Here is a 19768-nt window from a genome sequence, read left to right as displayed (position 1 = left end):
AAAAATTTTGTGCTGTACAAAAGGCATCTACATTAACTTTTTATTTAAAATTCTTTTTATTCATGTTCCACCCATTGAAAACCCAATGAAAGTGCCAAAGCACTTATCTCGCCACATTGCCATCTTCTTTTGCTAGATAAAGTCTATCCGCTATAGTCACCGTCACCATGGCAACTAAGCGTCTCCTGAATGGACAGATATGCAAAGGCAGAGTTTGAAGCCAGCAATAGCTAATGCTGTTTTCCGAACATCGTCTGCTGAGATCAATGGGGCATCGATAGCTTGGGGCTCCAAGCTAGGTTTCGTAACAGGCCGTGCGACGTGCAGATTTTGATTTGGGGTGGTTAGGGAAAAGACTAAAAAATGAAGTTACCCCGTCTGCTTCTGCATTAGCACCACAGCACTGCACACCCTGAGCAAAGTAAAGCCAGGGCTGGCTGTAGTGCTGAAAAAGGGCCAAAAAGTCAGTATATTGAATCGAATATGAAAACCAAAAAGTTTATCCTCACTATTCACAGAGGTAAACACAAACGTTGCGTAATGAGAAAAGAGCCCTTCACGTTCACTCTCATGCAGTGCACACAGAACGAAGAGAAGCTGGCATGAGTATAAATGGCGTTAATTACCACGCTTAAATGACAAACTTAAGACATAGCCGACGGATGTGTCCATTTATTCCCATGCGGATCGCAGCCTTCTGGATAAATGGACGGGTGTGACTGAACCGTTTCAGTCGCGTGACGTCTTGCGTCACCTATCCCTGAGACCTTGCTTGATACCGCGTGGAGCGACAGGTTAGGAGAAGAGAGCGGTTTAGCTATGGCTGTAATTTGTGGTTTGATTATAACTTCTCATAGTATGGACGTAACAACAGAGAATGCCCTAGGTTTGTAGTGCACAAAGCCGACTGAAGGTGACGCGGCATATCGAAAATTAAATCAAAAAGTGCAATGTGCGTAGTTTTCGGGTTTTCGTCGAGCACAGCCAAGAAATTTGGAGCATGCCTGCTTCCTTCAAGAAAAACGGGAAACAAATTACTTTCTGACAAAATTGTTTCAGTCAAAGCTGTGGAATGCAGGCTTTATTCAGATCCAACACAAGCCTGCTAGGACTATTTCACTTACGAACAGCGCCCCTGAATATACCTGAATTTGGCCAACAGTGCTAATATTCGACGGAGGGAATTGTTTGAAAACTTGAATACTAGGAATCTGGAAGTGAAATCGAATTATTTCGGCAATTTTTATTCGATTGCAATTTGAAACTGCATTCGCACACCTCTAATTATAATCTCGGGCTCAAGCTTCCGCCGAGCCCCGTTCAAACTGCCGAGGGTTTCGTAAGCGACCACTTTTTGTTTTTAGCTTCGTCCCCCGTATTGGCGCATTCGGCTTTGGCTAGCATCGCCACAATGACTTTAGCAAAAGGCATTCGGAAAATGTTGTCCATTGTTGCTGGCTTCAGACTCTGCATTCTCGGGTGTGTCTTTTAGCAGGCGCTCCTTTGTCACGGTGATTCTAGCAGACATAGATTAATGTGTGGAAGAAGATGACGGTGAAGCGAGATCAGACGCTCACTTGGGCTCTTTTGCCATGTCTTTCAATGGGCGGAATAAAACAAAAAGAGTTTTAAATAACGACTTATTGCAGATGGCCGATTTTCTCCGGCGCATAGTATATTTATGAGCCTCGTGCGTGAAGCACGTGTTTTGCTCAAAATTTGGTCTACCGTATTTACTCGCACAATGAACGCACTTGCGTAATAAACGCACCCCCCCAAGTCGGCTCTCAAAATTTGGCCTTTTTTTTTCACTCGCGTAATAAACGCGCGCGAAATGAACACTTTTTTCTATCCTGGTGCAGCGAGGTCGCAAATGCATGGGCAGCGTGGGCAAACAAAACGCCTTGCAAAAGGCGTTAAAAAAATTAAAAAATATCCAACGGAAGCAAGAAAAAAAAAAAAACGTGGAGAGAAGCTTTCTTTTTTGCACAGCGCAGTCTGGACTTTGGGTTTGCGCGCCGCCGCGCGCAAGGAGGCAAGAAAGAGAAGCGGAGAAGTGCTCTAAGCGAATGAAACAGCTTGCAAAAGGTGAAAAAAGAAAAGAAAAACCACGGAACTAAGAGAAAACAAACGCAAAGAGGAGCTTTTTTTTTCTTCTTTTTCTTTGCACAGCGCAGTTTGGTTACGGGTGTCGCGTGGAAGGAGGTAAGAAAGAGGAGCAGAGTGTAGTGTTGTTTGTTACCGTCAGGTGTCGCTCTTAACACGATTCTAACATACTATCATAGAGGGCGCTGCCTCACTGTTACGTTTGTATATATGTCGTGAATAAAGACTGCCACGGGTCTTTGCCCATCCGGCCCAGTTCACACTGTCTGGTCCCGGTCTCTACACAGAGAAGCCCTCTAAGCAAACGAAACAGCAAGGCGACAAAAAGAAAAGAAAAAAAAAAACCCATAAAATTGAAAAAAAAAAGCTTTTTTTTTTTTTTTTTTTTTTGCACAGTGCAGTTTGGTTGCGGGGAGGGGGGGGGGGGGGGGGTCGCGCATTGCGCGCAAAAAAATAAGAAAAATAAACAAAACAGCTTGCGAAAGGCGGCAAAAAAAAAAAAAAAACCAAGGAACTAAGAGAAAAAGAAAATAAAGAAAAGCTTTTTTTCTTTTTTTGCACAGCTTAGTTTGGTTATGGGGTCGGGCGCTGCGCGCAAAAAGATAATAATTTACTTCGATTTTTCAGGATAAAAGGTCCGTTCATTATGCGAGTAAATAGAACGCAAAAATTTTACTTCGCGTAATGAACGCCCCCCCCAACTCTGCATCGATTTTTTGGAAAAAAAAGTGTGTTCATTCTGCGAGTAAATACGGCAAGTTTTTTCCGTGGCAACACGAGGCCGAAGTACCGATGTGAACATTTTATGTGGTGGAGTTTTTTGCTGTTGGTGTTTGAAGTTAATTTCTTTGTTTGTTTAGTTTACCTCAAAGTTCTTTAGAAGGGAGTGTTCTGCCCAGCACAATTCACACCACACTTGAAATGATGCATTTTGCACTTATTCTGTCTTTATGTTTTGGCAGAGGAAGGAGTTTGAAGAGTTCTGGGAAAGCCACAAGTCCTGCCCCCTGGTGGGAAGAAACCTGATTCTGGCCAGCGTCTGTCCGCAGGTCTACGGACTGTTTCTGGTGAAGCTGGCGGTGGCTCTGATCCTCGCCGGCGGCGTCCGGGTGCGTCTTCCCTCCGTCTCTCTGTAGGCACTCGGCTTAGATGGCGGGTCGGGGGCTCCCCAAGCTTTCTTTGGAATTCGCCTGGCCGTCCCCACCCCTAAGTAAAGCGTCAGTTTGCTCTGCTCTTGGCTTCCTTTCCCCGGGGCCGCGTTGCGCCAATTCGGGAGCCGTCTTCCGACCGGAGCGTGTCTTGTTAGGGAATGGCAGCCATCTTGTCCGTCTACTCTCGCCTCTCCTACGCCCATGTCCCCGCCCCTGTGTCCCCCTCATTCGACGGGACGTAGGGAACTCCGGTGGGCTTGCTTTCCTGAGTGCGGAGCTGGAGCGGGCCGGAGTTGCCGGCGAGAGAGAAAGAAAGCACGTCCGCCGTCCGGTCTCGGGGACCGTTAATGAGGCAACAATTACAAGTTGTGACATCTCGTCCGGTTGAGCACACGTACGACAGTCACCCGGGAACAAGCCAAGAGTAAGCCTACTCTTGGCTTCTTCTATTTTATTTTTTTCTACGTGCGCATGCATAGCTGGTGCTAGCCCTAAGCTATTTCTCTTTGTGTCCCACTATGTCCGTAGCATATCTTCAGTTCACAGAAATATGCCCAGTTCTTTCATATTTTATCCTTTTTCTGCCCACAGATGTTCCGTATAAGTTTGACGAGCACTGTACTAACACTACCGTCAAGGGGTCAAAAGATAATTCTTCGTATTATCGGCCCCACATAGAATTCAATCTTTTCTATGTAGTCCATGGGCTACGTACATAAAAACTACCGTTTTCCGGAAGAATTGGGGCAATATCAGCATTATTGCTCGTGCACCTCTAATCACTGGCAAGCAGCCCTTCCTCTTTGGCCCAATCATACCTGGCACCTTTTGACTCTATTTACCTTCTCTCCGTCGCGGGTGAAGAAGTGCGGCACAAGCTCCTCCCTCCAAGCGCTCCCTATGATTGGCGGTTTCCTCCTCTCCCTCTGCTAAAGTGGAAAGAGTGGAGGGCTTTGTGGGAGGAGCTTGTAATATCGCATCCTTGTAGGCTCTTGTGCACAGCCCTTCGGTTTTCAATCCGCGTTGGAAGATGAAGCCGCCCTCGACGCAGGCAGGCTCACTCTCGAGCACCCGAGCAGAGTTCAGAGCGGGTGTTTTCCTTTCTCGGAACCGGCTGGCTGCTTCTGGGTGGTGTGGGCGGCAGCGTTCCGACGAGAGCGGAACTAAGATTCGCGGGGAGTCGCACTTGCTTCTCGTGGGCGATCCAGGTGAGTCCCGGCGTCTGCAAAAAAAGACGGGGAAGAAAGGTTAAATGGCGGCTTTTGTCGTTGCTTCATCGCATCTGTAAAGCATGTAACCGAGCTTGGAACGTCGTTTAAATTTCGTAAAAGTTGTTTGCTTATCGTTATATCCAGAGAGATGCCCAACCCCCAAAAGATAACTCGCCCCTTATTTTTGGCACGATTTGCTATCTTTTCGAAAACATTGAAAGATAGCCCTTTCTGGTAACTGTGGGGCCCTGGCTACCTCAGCAGAAATGATGTTACTTAGCCAAGATGGGAGCGAACAGTGGGTTCGTTTGATTTGCCTGCACTTGCACCGGTGCAGAAAAGTGTAGGGCAGTGTACTTCCGGTATGTGTATTGAGATAGGACCGGTAGTACACCGCCCTACACTTCTCTGCATTGGTGCAGGTAAATCAAACGAAGATATCGGTGGTTGGGAAGGACCTTGGCTCATTGCCCCTCCCTGTAATCGCAAGTTTTGCAGGTCACAGAATCTAAAACTAGCATTTTTTCACCTTTTTTGATCGCACACTGAAAGTTAGCTTACTCTTTATTTTTACCCGATTTGCTTTCGATTTTAGGTGGGCTATCTCGGGATATTAGGGTAGTTTGTTAACAGTATCAACATGGGGCCGTGGGTTGCCAACCTCTGGTATATACAGCTAAACCTCGTTATAACAAAGTGGGATATAACAAACCAATGGATATAACAAAGCAATCATAATTCCCCTTGCTTGCTAATAGTGGGAAATGAACATTGGCTATAACAAACTAATGGTTATAACGAAATAATTACGACCGCTCCTTGATCTTTGTTATAAGGAGGCTTTACTGTAGTATAAAAGGTGGCAATTCTGGAAAAGCGGGCTGGAGAGTGCACCGTAAAAATCGGCACCTGCACGCGGAGAGCTCAACTTTCCATTGAAGGTGTTTTAGTGGTGGTGTCTCCCTCGTGTAATTTCGAGACGTAGCTCCATCCCCGCAAAAATTTAGGATAAAATTCTTGCCTTTTGCAATGTGGGACTGCGATCCGGGCGACTCAGTTATACGAGAGTTGCGCTCGCGGCACCATCTTCCGATACTCCCATTTTCGTGTCCATCACTCGATTCCCAATGGGTGCAGCGAGCACCCGGTAGAAAGCAAGCGGCGCCATCATCCGCTTGCCGTTTCTGCAGAGAAACGGCAGAAGGAGCCCTACTCGTGCCACTCTGTCGTCTGCATTGGAAGCTGTCTTTGAAAACGTCGTAACGACATTTTTAACGTTGCATAGAAACGGAGCTATACGTCGAAAGTTCACGAGGTGAAAGCCATCTACGTGCCGGCGCCGTTCTTCTCTGGCACGTTTTATAGCCTGCCCTTTCGTTAGTGTCACCCTATAGACTGACACGCGGCGCGGCTCTGTTTACCAACAAGGCGGGAAGGCGGCGCATGCGCAGAAGCTCTGCGGGCAGAAGCGGCCAGGCTCTCCTTGTTTTCGCCATTGCATTGTGTGGCATGCACTCGTTGGTGGCGTAGAGACGCTTCTAGCTTCATTTGTGCGTCGTATTTCCGGCCAGCGTATGTCGTACGTTATGCCCGACTATTTGAGCTCGCAACCCGAGCCTGAACGGCAGCGGTCTCGAGACAAACTGCACGTGGACGGCGTTGCCTTGGACGATCCGTAAGCCGTAAACAAGGCCTGCTGGAGTTCCGACGTGAAGTTCTTGCCACCGACGTCGATGGCTTGCGTCGTTGTTTATTTTGTTTTTTCGCCAAGCCAGTTCACGGCTGACTGTAGACGTACAAGTCTCTCAAGGCCTACAATTACTTCGAGCTAGTTTCTGCGCTGCTGGCGGGATCAGCAGACTGCGGGTGTGTGGAAGCATATTTATTAATCGCTTAAATACGCGGAGTGTCCTTCGAGTCAAGGTGCAATATCTTTCTTACCCTCTTGACAACAGACACGACAAGTGGTAGTGCTTTGTCCGTTTTGTCGCCAATCTCTTTCCGCTTGGTAGCACGCGCATAGCCAGCCACCGACGAGCACTTAGCCGGTGCTTTGTGAACGAACACCGTGGGAACAAAATCTGGGTGGCCTCGATCATACGACAGTTTCCCTGCACATAAGCGAGTCTTGGGACGGATATTGAAATGAAAGCCACACTTGCCTTCGAGAAAGGCTTGCCGCACAAACGGTCGTTCGCGTGAGGCGACCATTCTTTTCGATCCACGGATATTATCCACCTTCTGCACCTTTCAGAGTTTGCCAAGAACTCGTGGAAGCACACTGCGCTACTTTTGCTGCACCTTTCGGCGCAATTAGCAGCTTCACAGCTTTACGGCATGCCGAAATGCTACGGCACCCAAGGAAAACGTGTGCCCTTCTGCCCACACCATCTGGCACCAACGCAATCGCAGCTCCGTCACAGCTCCGCGACATGAAGCCCGCGTGTCGGTCTATATTGTTATCTAAACTGTGCGGCTCTACGTAGCAGCACGTAGGCGGTTAGATGCATAGAAATATGCCAAGTGGATGAAACCTAAAATTAACTGGACGAATGGAGCGGACAATTCCGGATTGCGGTGCAGGCACGGCCAAGTCGCAGTTCCTCAAGTATGCTGCCAAGATGAGTTCCAGGTCGGTGCTCACCACGGGCATCGGGAGCACGAGCGCGGGCCTCACCGCAGCCGCCGTAAAAGTGAGTCCCAGGTGTGCCAAAGACACAGACAACACCGTCTTAGACATGGTCCTTCGTGTTTTCGTGTCTCCGGTTTTATTATGTTGTATTCACCAGCTCGCCTGTGCCCTAACTCTTCTTCCAGGTGCACCGAGAAGCATCGCCAGCAGGGAGGTCGGGCAAGCAGGGTTTCCTTAGGGCCTAACTTTCAGAAGGGTTTGGATTTGGGCTAGTTTATTTATTTATTTTTTTCGGAATACTGCAGGCCAATTGTGGCCCAAGCAGGATTGGGGGTTACAAAAGTGGAGTCAAAAAAGCGCAACACCAGTAATCCGTAAAACGGGAGAGGGGAACAGGGGAAAATTATGCAAAAATTGTAATAAAGCACATGTAATAGCTCACAACAAAGTTGGGAGGGGTGGCAGTAGTGGGGAACAGGAAAATAAAACACAATGCAAAGAGTTACACATCAAACAAACGCTCAATCGACTCCAAAACATTTTCAGATATAAATATGTGATGAGGTAGGTTGTTCCATTCTGTTATGGTTCTGGGAAAGAAGGAGTATTTAAATGCATTTGTTCGAACGAATACTGGAGTTATTTTATGCGGATAGTCATGCCTTGTGCGCCTAGTCGAGGATGGGTGAAGAAAGGACGACGATTCAAGCCGGAGTTTTTTAAACCAGAGTTGATAAAGAAATTTTAGTCTAGCTACCTTCCTTCGTGATTCGAGAGAGATGATGTTGTTACTTTGAATTAAGGCATGTTGGAGATTTTCAAAACTAGTGCCTCGGGCTTGAATTTCACAAGTGAGAACCCGGTGGAGGGTGGTTTGCAGTTTTTAGATCTGAAGTTGGCACTTCTCCCGTCGCATTTCTGTTGGGCTTACTGTCCTAGGGTGAAAAAAGGTGTTTTGCCTTATGACTCTTACCACTCCCAGATTATTAAGAGGGGGATAGCCACAACTGGCCTGAACGCGGCTTGTCAGCACAGCGTAGCCGACAGCTTCGGGTTACAAGTGAGGGGGCTGGAGGAGGGAGGTTTCCCCTGTGAGATCATTAAGGGGGTGGTAGAGGGCTTGCTGAAGAAGTTTCGTGGAGAAGGGAAGAGAGGGGCAAGCCAGATAAGAGACCAGTGGTGATACCATATATACACAACGTTAGCCATAACATCAAAAAGGTGGGGGAAAAGCGTGGCATTTTGGTTCTCCTTTCAGCCCCACAGAAATTAAGCGAGCTATGTGGGAGGGTGGAACGGGGTGACACACGGGTGGATATTTGTCAGAAAATGCACGCAACAAAATACGTAGGATGCAGAGTGGGGGGTTGTGTACAGAATTCCTCTGTCATGTGGGAGGGTATACGTGGGGCAGTCGGGCCGATGCGTGATCGAAAGACTGAGGGAACATGCCTTGTCATTGAGGTCAGCCCCCTCTGGTAATCTCGCAGTGCATTGCAATAGGTGTGAGTGTTTACCCTATTTAGACAACACCGTCATCTTGGCACGAAACAAAAATAGAAAGACAAGGGAGATAACGGAAGCGTTTTTTATTTCCGAGTGTGACGAGGGTATGTGTGTAAGTGCCCCATCGATAACCCTGTTTGAATCGGAGTTATCGTTTTTACGATCATTCACGGTGTAAGAGTACGAAATGTGATAAGCAATGGTTGGAACTGATCCGGATGTGTGTCTTGTTGGTTTGGGGTATGTGTGTTTTTTTCAATAATAAACCAGTTGCAAGTAGTGCTCTGTGGTGTGTGTCTGTCCTACTCGTCCGTCGAATTTAGCGCTTTTAACCCCTAAGCCTAACTTTCGCTTGGAGTTGCTAGAGGCCGGGTGACGGATGGGCTGGAGACTGGGTTCAGACTACAAGGAGATGATTATTTAATGAGACACGAGATTTGAAGGCAGTGTCGGAAGTCCCATTCTGTCTCTGCCGCACATTCTTATGTAGGCGCGGTGACGTTGCAACATTTGCGTCGTGATGAGAAACGGCCAAAAATACGAGGACACTGAGGAGAGAATGCACAAAAACCTCCGTGCTGTTTTTCATCGTAAATGTATACCAACTAGCCCAACTGTGCATTCTACAGTCAAACTTGTTTGTGACGAACTCCGTCGGACAATGATTTTAGTTCGACATATCCCGTAATTCGCTATATCAAAACTGGGCCTACTGCAATTTTGAGTGCTGTGCTTTGTAATGAATGATTCTTTTTTTGACATTACGGTAAACACGCGTTAACACATTCTTTGGTGGACCGCGGAAAACATTAGTGACCCGCGAAGTGATAATGCTCTAGGCGGGCTAACAGCTGGAACAAAAAGTAGCTTTTGGACTGTTTATTCTGTGACAATGTTTACAAAAGCGAAGCACCCAGGCACGCGGAAAGAAAAATCTTTTATTATTTTAGCTCCGTGAAGCTTTTTCGTCTATGCTTAGCTATACAACCCATAGTATGGCAAACGTGTCCTTGAAAGAAATGTGATTTTGCTTCCGTGAAGCCAGAGTCCAAACAAAACCAGTGGAACCGGAACCGTACAGAGATAAAAAGGAGAGCCGCGCAGAGCAGCGAAGTTGCAGCGAGGATTGCCAGTTGCACTCAAGCACTGCCGCCTTTTCAGCTGCAAATGCTCCACAATCGCAAGCAGAAGTTCGACGTTTGCTAAAATCTGTACTTTGCACCAAGGAATCATTTTCAGCTTGTCAAAGATTGACAAAGATGGTTGACATGTCCTGCGCAAACCGTATTAGCACGCAAAAGTCAAACAAAAAAGAGTGCTATCAAACAAGATATAGGAAGCAGTAATCAGAAAGCAGCCGACGCAGTCTTTCAAATTTCGCAATTGGAGAGCACTTGGCGAGAGGAAAAACAAACTTCAGTTGTAGATTGCTCCCAACAGCATATCCTGACCTTGAATATTTTTTTTTTCTCGTTTGCTCTTTTTTTGTTTGTGGTTCTCTGCATTCTCTACGGTCGCTTTTTTAATGCGAAAGCATTAACTGGGGGGGGGGTCTCATGGAGCGAGCTGACGTCATCAGTTTGAAGTGCGAAAACAGATCCTAGTTTCCTCGATCGCCTTCGGTTCCATTGGCTGGCGTGCGTCGACAAAGCTCCCATTGGCCGCTGCGCCATGGCCTCCGAGGTCCGGAAGCGCGCGCGTGCTAGTGCGCAGCAGACGACAAAGGGAGCGGACGAGCAGCTTGCAAGCTTTCGCATTCACAACTCATAAGAAATGCTCAGGTGTATTTGTATAAATATTGCAAAGAGCAAACTTACCTAAGGAAAAAGTAAACAAAGAAACAGGCCTAAAGGAGCCCTGAAATCCTATTTAAGCGTCCACCTTTTTGCGGTTTCCACGGCTCCTGGGGTTTGGGCAAGCCAGCAGGCTCGGAGAAAGTAACTAAATATCAGTGCGTCATAATTTAACCGGACGACGCGGAAACCTCGTCCACCTACGGGGGCGACCTGCGGTGCCGAAAGTGCGCGAAAGGTGATATCTTAGGTCCTGGGCTTACTACTGGTCAGAGCCGCTAAAAGCTTTTTTGTCGAAGTACAAAACATAAGTGGCACTAACCGTTTCAATTATTTATAAAAGTATTTTTTGTTCACTATTTTATATAAAAAAAGAAACTAATGCAGTTAATAAAGTATGGAAACAAAAAATGACCCGTCGACATACCCGCCACCAAGCGGTGGAAAAGTTGTTAAAGTGCCAGCTGAACGTTTTAAGGACACACACACAGAGACAAACAAAAAAGGCAAATGCACCGCTGGACTAGCAACTATTTTAATGAAATCTTTCTCTTTAGTGTACAGCTACACAGATTCTTCCTCTTCTTCTATATCTGAACCGTCGTCTTCCACTCTTCCTCTTCTTTCATGTGCCTGTCAAGTGTGCGGCTCTTCGCAGGTATACCATTTCCTTCTGGTGCAGCGAGATTGATAGTGCACTCACGCAATGATCCCCCTTCGCGTCAATAGCAAGGGCCTTGAGAATTTCTCGAGCAACCCTCGTGCAATTTTTTGCCAGGATGTCAATGTTGGCAAGGTTTGGTGCACATGTGCACACCCGACAATGGGTCGCGAGGTGCCCTGCTGCTGTGGTGGCCTTCACTGACGCTGCGTGCTCTCTTATTCTCTCATTAATGCACCTTCCCGTCTGACCAATGTAGCATTTGCCACATGACAAAGGAATCTGGTACACGACTTCTTCTGTGCATTTGGTGTATCTGGTCTTGTGAGATGTGCTGCAACCTGTCTCTTCGTTGTTGTCCTCCCTGTTCACCTTCCGGCACATAGAGTATGCCTTATTAGGCGCAGAGCATATGACCTGTACGCCTTGTGGGCCAGCAATCTTTTTTAGTCGATGGGTGAGCCCGTGGATATAAGGGGCGACCACATAGGGTGTTCGAGGCTTCTTTGTTGTAATTGTTCCATGTCCTTCAGGTTGGCGCTTGATCTTTGCACATATGTTTTCACAAATCGAAACAAGAAGTGTCCTAGGGTAGCCCGCATCTTGGAGCCTAGAGATTTGTGTCACAAAACTTCTCCGTACCTGATGCTCACATGACCTCTTAAAGGGCAACTCCGCTTCATTTTTGGTTTTGAAAAAACAATGCGGTCCTCTTCAGTATCGCCTAGGAAGACCACACGTCAAATATTACGACGCAGTTCTGTCTAAATGTTTTTTAAACGGTCCGGCAAACTTTGCAACTGGCCAAGTTGCCGAAATCGGCTGACTCGAGCGGGCGAATTCAGGCGCAACCAACAGCGCAGTCAAGGCTACGGCATGGGCGGAGCCAACATTGAGCTAAACGCCATCATCATGGCCCCCTTTTGCATGTTTTTACTTCTCCGATCGAGCGTAGCGCATGACGTCAGCAACGCTGCCTCTCGGCGCTCAGCGGTGTCCACATGATTGGCGTACGCGCCTGCGCAGCACGCTTCTTGGGAGCAGACCAACCGCCCGCCGTGGTCCCGCCGTTACCGCCGTCTTCCGCGTCACAACCACCGTCGTCGTCTCACCGTTTGTGATTATTTTCCTCTCTGAGTTTTGTCCACACTATGGACGCCACGTGCGCAGAGTCGCAGACTTATGCCGCAGTTGTGCAGACGTCGTCGAATGCCGTAGACACCAAAACGTGGTGAAGAGTGCGATGCAGACGGCACTCGCGCCTGCCGCACGCCCGCCCCCATCCCGCCCGTCGTTGGGCCGAGGATCACGTGACATCTTGTACCACGTGATGGCCATGTACTTGGCGGCCCGAGGCCAATGTTGCCGGACGGAGCCGAAGTTTCGGTTTCGATTTCCGCTCGTGTTTAAAATTAGATTTAAAAATATATATCCCATTTTTCGCGAAGCAAACGACGTAGTGTCTTTTACTAGGGCTTTTTAATTCGAAATCACACATTATCCCGAAATCTTCGGAATTGAGCGGAGTTGCCCTTTAAGGGCGGAATTGAGCGCTGTGGTTGCAACTGCTCTTTCCACATTTTTGGTATGTTCGGAGCTAAAAGGAAGAAACCCTTTGCAAGATCGTGCCTGATATCTCCAGCATACATGTCTATTCCTAAACTCTAAGGAGAGATCCAGGAATTTTATGCAGTTGTAAACGGGGAGCTCGTGGGTGAAGGTAAGATCGGCGCAGCTTTGATCGAAACACGTCATGACTGCTTCTTTACATCCGTTGGTTGTTCCATGAACCTGAGTGTTGCACAAGATTAAAAAATCGTCCACATACCTAAAAATAGCCTCTACTCGGGGATCTTTTAAGTTGTCTTGGATAGCAGAGCCGCATGCGGCGAGGTAGATGTCACAAAGGTAGGGAGCTACCCGGGATCCTATGCAGATACTGCTTTGTTGTACGTACTGCTTGTTTTGATCTACTACTGCCGTCGCCTTCAGGTAGATGGTTAGAAGCTCTAAGAAACTATCCAAGTTGATGCCGGCCGCGTTTTGAAATGATGAAGTGCCCTGCTCCTCGATGGAGTTTCGGAGGATCTTCAGGAGGCTTGTATGTGGGATTGAATAATACATATTTTCAATGTCGATGGAAAACCCAGAAGTAATGTGGCACCCTTTCTCTTGGAGAAAAGCAATCACACCTCCAGAGTTGAGGATCTTGAATGGGTCCTGTGGTTGAACGTTGGACAGATGTTTAGCCAGGAAAGACGACACATGGACTTGCCAGGTGTTTCTTTCTAGTACGATGGCGCGAAACGGCACACCTTCCTTGTGCGTTTTAGGAAAAGGCGGCGCATACTAGGAAGGTGTACTGGGATCAGGCGCCAACGAGCGGCGAGTGTAGAAAGGTCCCGGATGTACGCGGCGGCGCTGCGGTCGTACAGACTGGAGGGTCTGACCGGTTCCGAGCGGTCCCAAGGCCTTCGGCGAGGAGCTTTACCTTGCAATTTGGCCTCTCGGCGGTATGGCAGCGCGAAGTGGCTCCCGTTTTGAACTGATCTTTACCCCATGTCTGCTGTCGTTTGTGGCCAATGAAGTGTCATGCCAAATTAGTGTTTAGTCGCGCAGCAAATGCAGTGCGAGCCGCCCTGGTTGCCCGCTTCATACAGCCTAGCCAGAACACGCTTTAGTGGCGCCCTCTCGAACCGTCGATACGGAGTGCGGCAGCTGTGAGCGCTCGCCGAGCTCACTACCCCTCGTCTAGTTCATGGCCACTCAAGCAACCAAGGATGTCATGAAGGAGGTTATTTTTTGCTTGTTTTTGTAATTTTAATTTGTCTATAACTTTTAAAAGAAAGCAAAATTTTAGAAAAGAAAAGTTTAATTAAGTTACTACGTTCAGTGCGCTCAGGTTCGGTGCAAATTAAAAACCAGTAAAAAAGTCCTTGCAGGGCCCCTTTAACTTCTTTGGAAAAGCAGCGAAGTCACCGGTGTTCGAACACAAACAATAGGGCACCCTATTGATTGAAGACCGGTGGCTTTGCTGGGTTTCTATAAGAGTTAAGCCTTTTTCTTTCTTTACTTTTTCCTCAGGTAAGTTTGCTCTTTGCAAATTTTATAGAAAAAATGCAGCACCTGTGGACAACGCTGCACAAAATCGTAGTGCGATAGGTTAAGAAAACGGATTTCGCAGTCGATTTAAACAGCCTGGCCACTCCTTGACACACCCAATAGTTTCGACAAATTTGAGGGAAGCGGAGATGTGATCTCGGCTGTAGGAATGCTCGTGCAGTGAGAACACCACTCATAACTTCTCGCTCGGTTGAGCAATGACCAGCTCGCCTGCGCTTTTGCTCTCCTTTTGCTAATGTGCACTTTACTTGCGCAAAGGCTGTGCACCTGCCACGCTCGTAGCCCTTGCCGGCAATAGAAGTGGTCTCTGAGCTGGGAACATTGTCAGAAGAATGGTTGCTCCCTCTCTTCCTCTCGAGGACGGCGGGGAATGGCAGCTGGAGGCCGGTGCCCTGGTGCTGGCGGACGGCGGCGTCTGCTGCATCGACGAGTTCAACGGCATCCGGGAGCACGACCGGGGAAGCATCCACGAGGCCATGGAGCAGCAGACCATCAGCGTAGCCAAGGCAAGCACCGTCTGCGACAGACAGTCGGCCACGCTCGTCCGAGCGGAGCACGTCACCGGGGCCGCATCGTGTCTGTGTCCGCCCTAGAAAGAATCGCAGCTACCGTATTTACCCGAAAATAGGTCGACCACGAAAATAGGTCGACCCCTATTTATTGAGCCCGCCGAGAATAAAAAAAATAATTCAAATAAAGGTCAACCTTTCTTTCTTTTTTTTTTTTTTTTTAAGGAACAGGGGAAAGTTAGGGCAAAAGAGACAAACCTTTATTTACAGCACTCTCAGCTAAATCACAGGGCGATGTCAAAAAAGCTTCATCAGCTTGGTAGACATCCTCGCAAATTGGCAACAATACCTCACTGACACCGTTGTAAAATGAATGACGACAAGAAGAAACGAAAGAAAGTGGAGACGGGCGAGCGACGAAAGACCAAATACAAAGACACGAGCAACGCTGCCAGCCCCGTGAGCAACACACGACCCACCAAAAAAACAAACTAAAATACCTCCGTTTTTTTTTTTTTTTTTTGCGTGTTTGCGAGGGAGAGAGGAATGGAGCGCATAGGAGGGCAAAGTGCAAAGTGCATGGTGCATCGCGTTCCTCTCCCTCCCCTTCCCCTTGCCCAGCGAGGGGAACGCTACAGGCGTGATGGCGAAACTCGACGCCCGAGGATTGTGTGCGAGAGCCGTAGCGGACACGGGCTGTCGGCTGCTGCTGTTCGGTTGTTTTTGTGCATCAAAAGCTTTTTGAAACAAGAAGCCGCGCGGCTCTACAGCAACGCCGGCTAGGTGATTGATAGCTCCATACCCTCGGTAGGGTTTCAAATTTTGGTTGCGAATTAGGTCGAAATTCTTTGGTCACAATTATAGGTCAACCCTTAATTTTTGACAACATTTCAGAAAAAAAAAAGGTCGACCTATATTCAAATAAATACATACATTTCGATTTGTCGATCAAATCGTGATATTCAGAATTGCATTGCTCGGGAAACGGTGGGTTATCGGGCATTTTTTTTTTTTATTGGCGCACTTAGACTAACTGCGTGGTGTCGAGGTGTCGGGTCGTGGTGTCGCATGGCACAGTGACAACTGATGTCCGTTACACCCAGACTTGACAGCCAAAGTTGCTAGATCAAATATTATTGTTGACACTTAGATCACGTGACGACATGGCTTGGCACTGGGAATCGTGTGATACCACGACGACTCGTGACCTACAGACAAACACAGTATCTGTGTTAGCTTCCTTTAAAATGCGGTAGAGATGCCGCAGTTTTTTTTTCGAACCCAAGGTTCAGATTTAATTGGGTGGAACACTACCTTAAAATTGCAATCTTTGAGAAAAAAATGATTTTTAAAATTTTTATGTATTGTGGTTTTGCAACTAATAGTGCACACTCCTGTAAATTTTTATTGATTGTGGAGGAATAAAACATTTACGATGAGCCGACGAGGCAAAATCTTGCATTTTGCAAGTGTGAAGCATCAACGTTTTTTTAGTTTCTAACTGCTGTAGCTCCACACCGGTACGCCCCAGAAGGAAGATTATACTCGTTGGGAAGAGAACATCGTTTGAGAGTAAACACTGTTTGTGCAAGAACACCTTGGAAGTCCAGCTTTCACGTGGAAGAGGCTATGAACACGGACAAGAATTGGAAAGCCCGCCTTGATTGAACAGAAAACTGGAACTAAAACCGACATTTATTTATAGAAAGTCACATTGCAAGTACATCCTATTCCTCACTCGTTTACAATCAATGTCCACATGCCGACAACACAAGGACACTCGAAGCAAGCGTTCAAAGCTCGGACTCACTCAGCAAAGCCATGCAGAAGACTGGATGTGAGCAGAAGGCAGCACCTATGCTCTTGGTGCCTTTTAGTCGCTACCACCACCAGGAAAATCAAATGTAGTGGTGGGAAAACTTCAAATAGGTTTTTCTCAGTTCCACTTTTTGTGCAGCAGGTTTCATTTGAGGAAATTTATCATTTCATTAAACTGCCAAATTTATTCTTCATTGTGGATGTCTCTGAATTGAAATTGTAATGTGCGATGTGGCTAGATATTTAGGGGTTTGTTGAGATGATTCAGGGGCTCAGAAACGTCCACTGTACGTTCTCATGACCTCGCAGCGTTTCAAAGAATTCCCCGCAGGGGGCACCTGTGGAAGCAGGTGTTTGGAGAGTGGCGTCTCCACGGACCCCGAGCCATGCGGGTTCGCCCGCCCACGTATGGCTGTGCGTGGCTTTCCCGTGTCCGGGGAAAAGGGCATCGTGGTGGTTGAGCCGAGCCCGGGGTAGGTTTGGACCCTTCGGGGCCCCCCGGGTGAGGCAATACACCACTTCGGCCCCCGCCTCTCGTAGACGGGAGTCCTGGTAAGGCCCGGCCAGGATGATTCAGTCTAGTCGCCACTTCTACTATCCCCTCTCTACTTTCACCCTTGTCTTCTCCTTCTTTTCACTCTTCTCATTTCTCTTCTTTCCTTTTCAACTCCTTTGGCGGCAAGGGCTAACCTTGGGTGGCGACAGACACCTTGTCCAAAACCACTCTTGGTTATAGAGACTGGGCAGCACTAATAGCGTAACGTCTTCAGCCAAGCCCATCTTGTTATGGAGCGTTACTTATTCCCTTGTTGGGCTCGGTGGTGGGCGGTGCACCACAGTTTCCGAAAACCCTCCCCCTTCATATGGGTTCCAAACTTAAACCTTTTGATCGGCCCCCCAAAAGGGGCCGCACCGAAGCACTGAACACGAAACAATCTTTTGTTCTGGAAAAATTCCCGAAGTTCCTTGTTATGCACTCGGAAGGTGACAAGCCACTTGGCAAACTTTCTCCCTTTCTAGTCTCCAAAGTTCTTGAGGGTGTTATTGGCGCCAGTTACAATGCAAAGAAGATGGGATCTGATGATCTCCTTGTCGAGGTCAACACAAAGCAGCAAAGTGATGCCCTCCTTAAACTGAACCTTGTCTCTGACTACAAAGTAAGCGTCAGTCCTCACCCCAAACTGAACAGTGTTCAAGGGGTCATTTCTGAGGATGACTTGCTTGACTCACCTGAGCCAGAGATAATTGAGGGCCTCTCTAGTCAAGGAGTTATAGATGCACGACGAATCACTATCCGCCGTGATGGTGTGGAACGGAAGACAAAACATATAATTTTGACTTTCGATTCAACCACTCTGCCGCAGTCTGTAAAGGCAGGTTACCTTCAATGCCGGGTCCGACCTTATGTGCCGAACCCTCAACGGTGCTTTAAGTGCCAGAGGTTCGGCCATGGGTCACGGAACTGTCGTGGAAGGGACACCTGTGCAAAGTGCTCCAGCAAGGAACACGTTGCAGATGTGTGCGATAATGAGCCTCATTGTGCGAACTGTAGTGGCAACCACCCGGCATACTCTCGATCTTGCCCTGTGTGGAAAGACGAGAAAGAAGTTCTTACATTAAAAGTTACTGAAAACATTACCTACACTGAGGCAAAGAAGCGTTTTGCATTTGTATCGAAAGGGTCTTATGCCGAGGCCGTGCGCAGGGGACCAGCGCGGCCAGTAGTTTCGATGGGAACGCAGACGTCTCCGGACGACCTGCATCTCCCGTCACGGTCCCCCTCTAAACCCCCGAGAGCGGCGCCAGTGGCACCGCCTCCGAACCGCAAGGTGAATGCTGCTTTGCCAGCATCCGTCCCAGAACAGGAGATGTCGTCTCCTGCTCAACCGGCTGCTTCGACCTCTCGGGGTCGGGGCCTACTTCCCCACACCTCTGCTCCTCAGAGGAAGCCTGGGGAGGTGCCAAAGCAGTCGACCTCCAAGGGCCAGCTGCCAGCAACTGCAGACGAGCCCATGGACGAGGGTGGGTCGAGATCTGATGAGGAGGCTCTCCTCTCAAGATCAGAGTCCACCCCCTCTGCCTCCGGTGACTCTAATCGGAGGCAGAATAACCCCCCTAAAAAACAAAGTGCACCGCGTGTAAAAATAGATTTTAAACCGTAAGGAATATAGCTTTTTAATATAATTTGTATGTTATACTTGTTTTGTTTTAAATGGTTAAAAATATAGGTATAATGCAGTGGAACTGCCGCGGTCTTTTTCGTAATATTGATGATGTCAACTTTTTTCTCGATGAGCTCCAGCCTGTTGCCATCTGTTTACAGGAGACTCATCTTAATGAAACACATACACAGGTACTACGGCGACATCAGGTGTTTAGAAAAGACCGTGTGTCTTGTAACACCTCTTCTGGTGGAGTAGCTGTGGTTGTGCAGAGTGGTATTGCCTGTGCACCTGTCCCTCTCGCAACCCCCTTAGAGGCAGTAGCAGTTCGTGTTCTGCTTGACCGCCTAATTACTATTGTTTCGCTTTACCTTCCACCAAACTTTCCAGTGCATTTACATGACCTGCAAGGGCTTGTGGGCCAACTGCCACAGCCTTTTTTAATCTTAGGAGATTTTAATGCACACCACCCCATGTGGGGCAGTGCTCGTCAAGACTCTCGTGGCGGTGTCATAGAACGTTTTTTACTGTCATCTGGCCTTTGCCTTTTAAACAAGAGACAACCAACTTTTTTTAGTGCACCTCATAATACTTTTACTTCCATTGATCTTTCCATATCATCACCTACTTTACTTCCTTGTTTTTTTTGGAAGGTTTTAGAAAATCCTTTCGGTAGTGACCATTTTCCTGTAATTTTAGAAAGTTCAGTATTCCTTCCTTCTCTTCGAGCTTGTGCTCCCAAGTGGAAGTTAGATAAAGCCGACTGGGCTTTATTTTCTCTGGAGGCAGTGGTTGATCCCGCTGTTTTTTTAGCTATGTCTCCTGAGGAAGCGACTCTTTATCTTACCGAAAAAATTATAAATGCTGCTTCTCTGTCAGTTCCCCGAACTTCTGGAAATATTCCCAAGAAATGCAAGCCTTGGTGGAACAAGGATTGTACAACCACCATAAAAGCTCAGGATAAGGCTTGGGGAAGGTTTCGGCGGTACCCGACTGTTCAGAACAAGATCAAATTCAAACAGTGTAAAGCAAAAGCTCGTTGGACACGAAAACAATCCAAGAAGACCTCATGGGTGAAATATGTGTCCTCCCTAAA

The 19768-nt window shown here is 47.7% G+C and overlaps 1 protein-coding gene across 5 annotated transcripts in view; it reads left to right on the top strand.

Annotated features, from left to right (window-relative positions):
- Positions 1–19768, top strand: part of LOC8037525 (probable DNA helicase MCM9) — a 93797-nt gene that overhangs the window by 35011 nt on the left and 39018 nt on the right. For all 5 annotated transcript variants that reach the window (XM_029977329.3, XM_029977328.3, XM_042292665.1 and 2 more), the window contains 4 exons: positions 3069–3215; positions 4402–4465; positions 7052–7161; positions 14543–14689. In XM_029977329.3, coding sequence (XP_029833189.3) covers positions 3069–3215; positions 4402–4465; positions 7052–7161; positions 14543–14689 — 468 coding nt within the window. The remainder of the gene's footprint in view (positions 1–3068; positions 3216–4401; positions 4466–7051; positions 7162–14542; positions 14690–19768) is intronic.

This window comes from Ixodes scapularis, unplaced genomic scaffold (assembly GCF_016920785.2).
Source record: "Ixodes scapularis isolate PalLabHiFi unplaced genomic scaffold, ASM1692078v2 PGA_scaffold3__209_contigs__length_174095766, whole genome shotgun sequence".
Classification (NCBI taxonomy): Eukaryota; Metazoa; Arthropoda; class Arachnida; order Ixodida; family Ixodidae; genus Ixodes; species Ixodes scapularis.
This window is presented reverse-complemented; position numbering and strand designations above follow the sequence as displayed.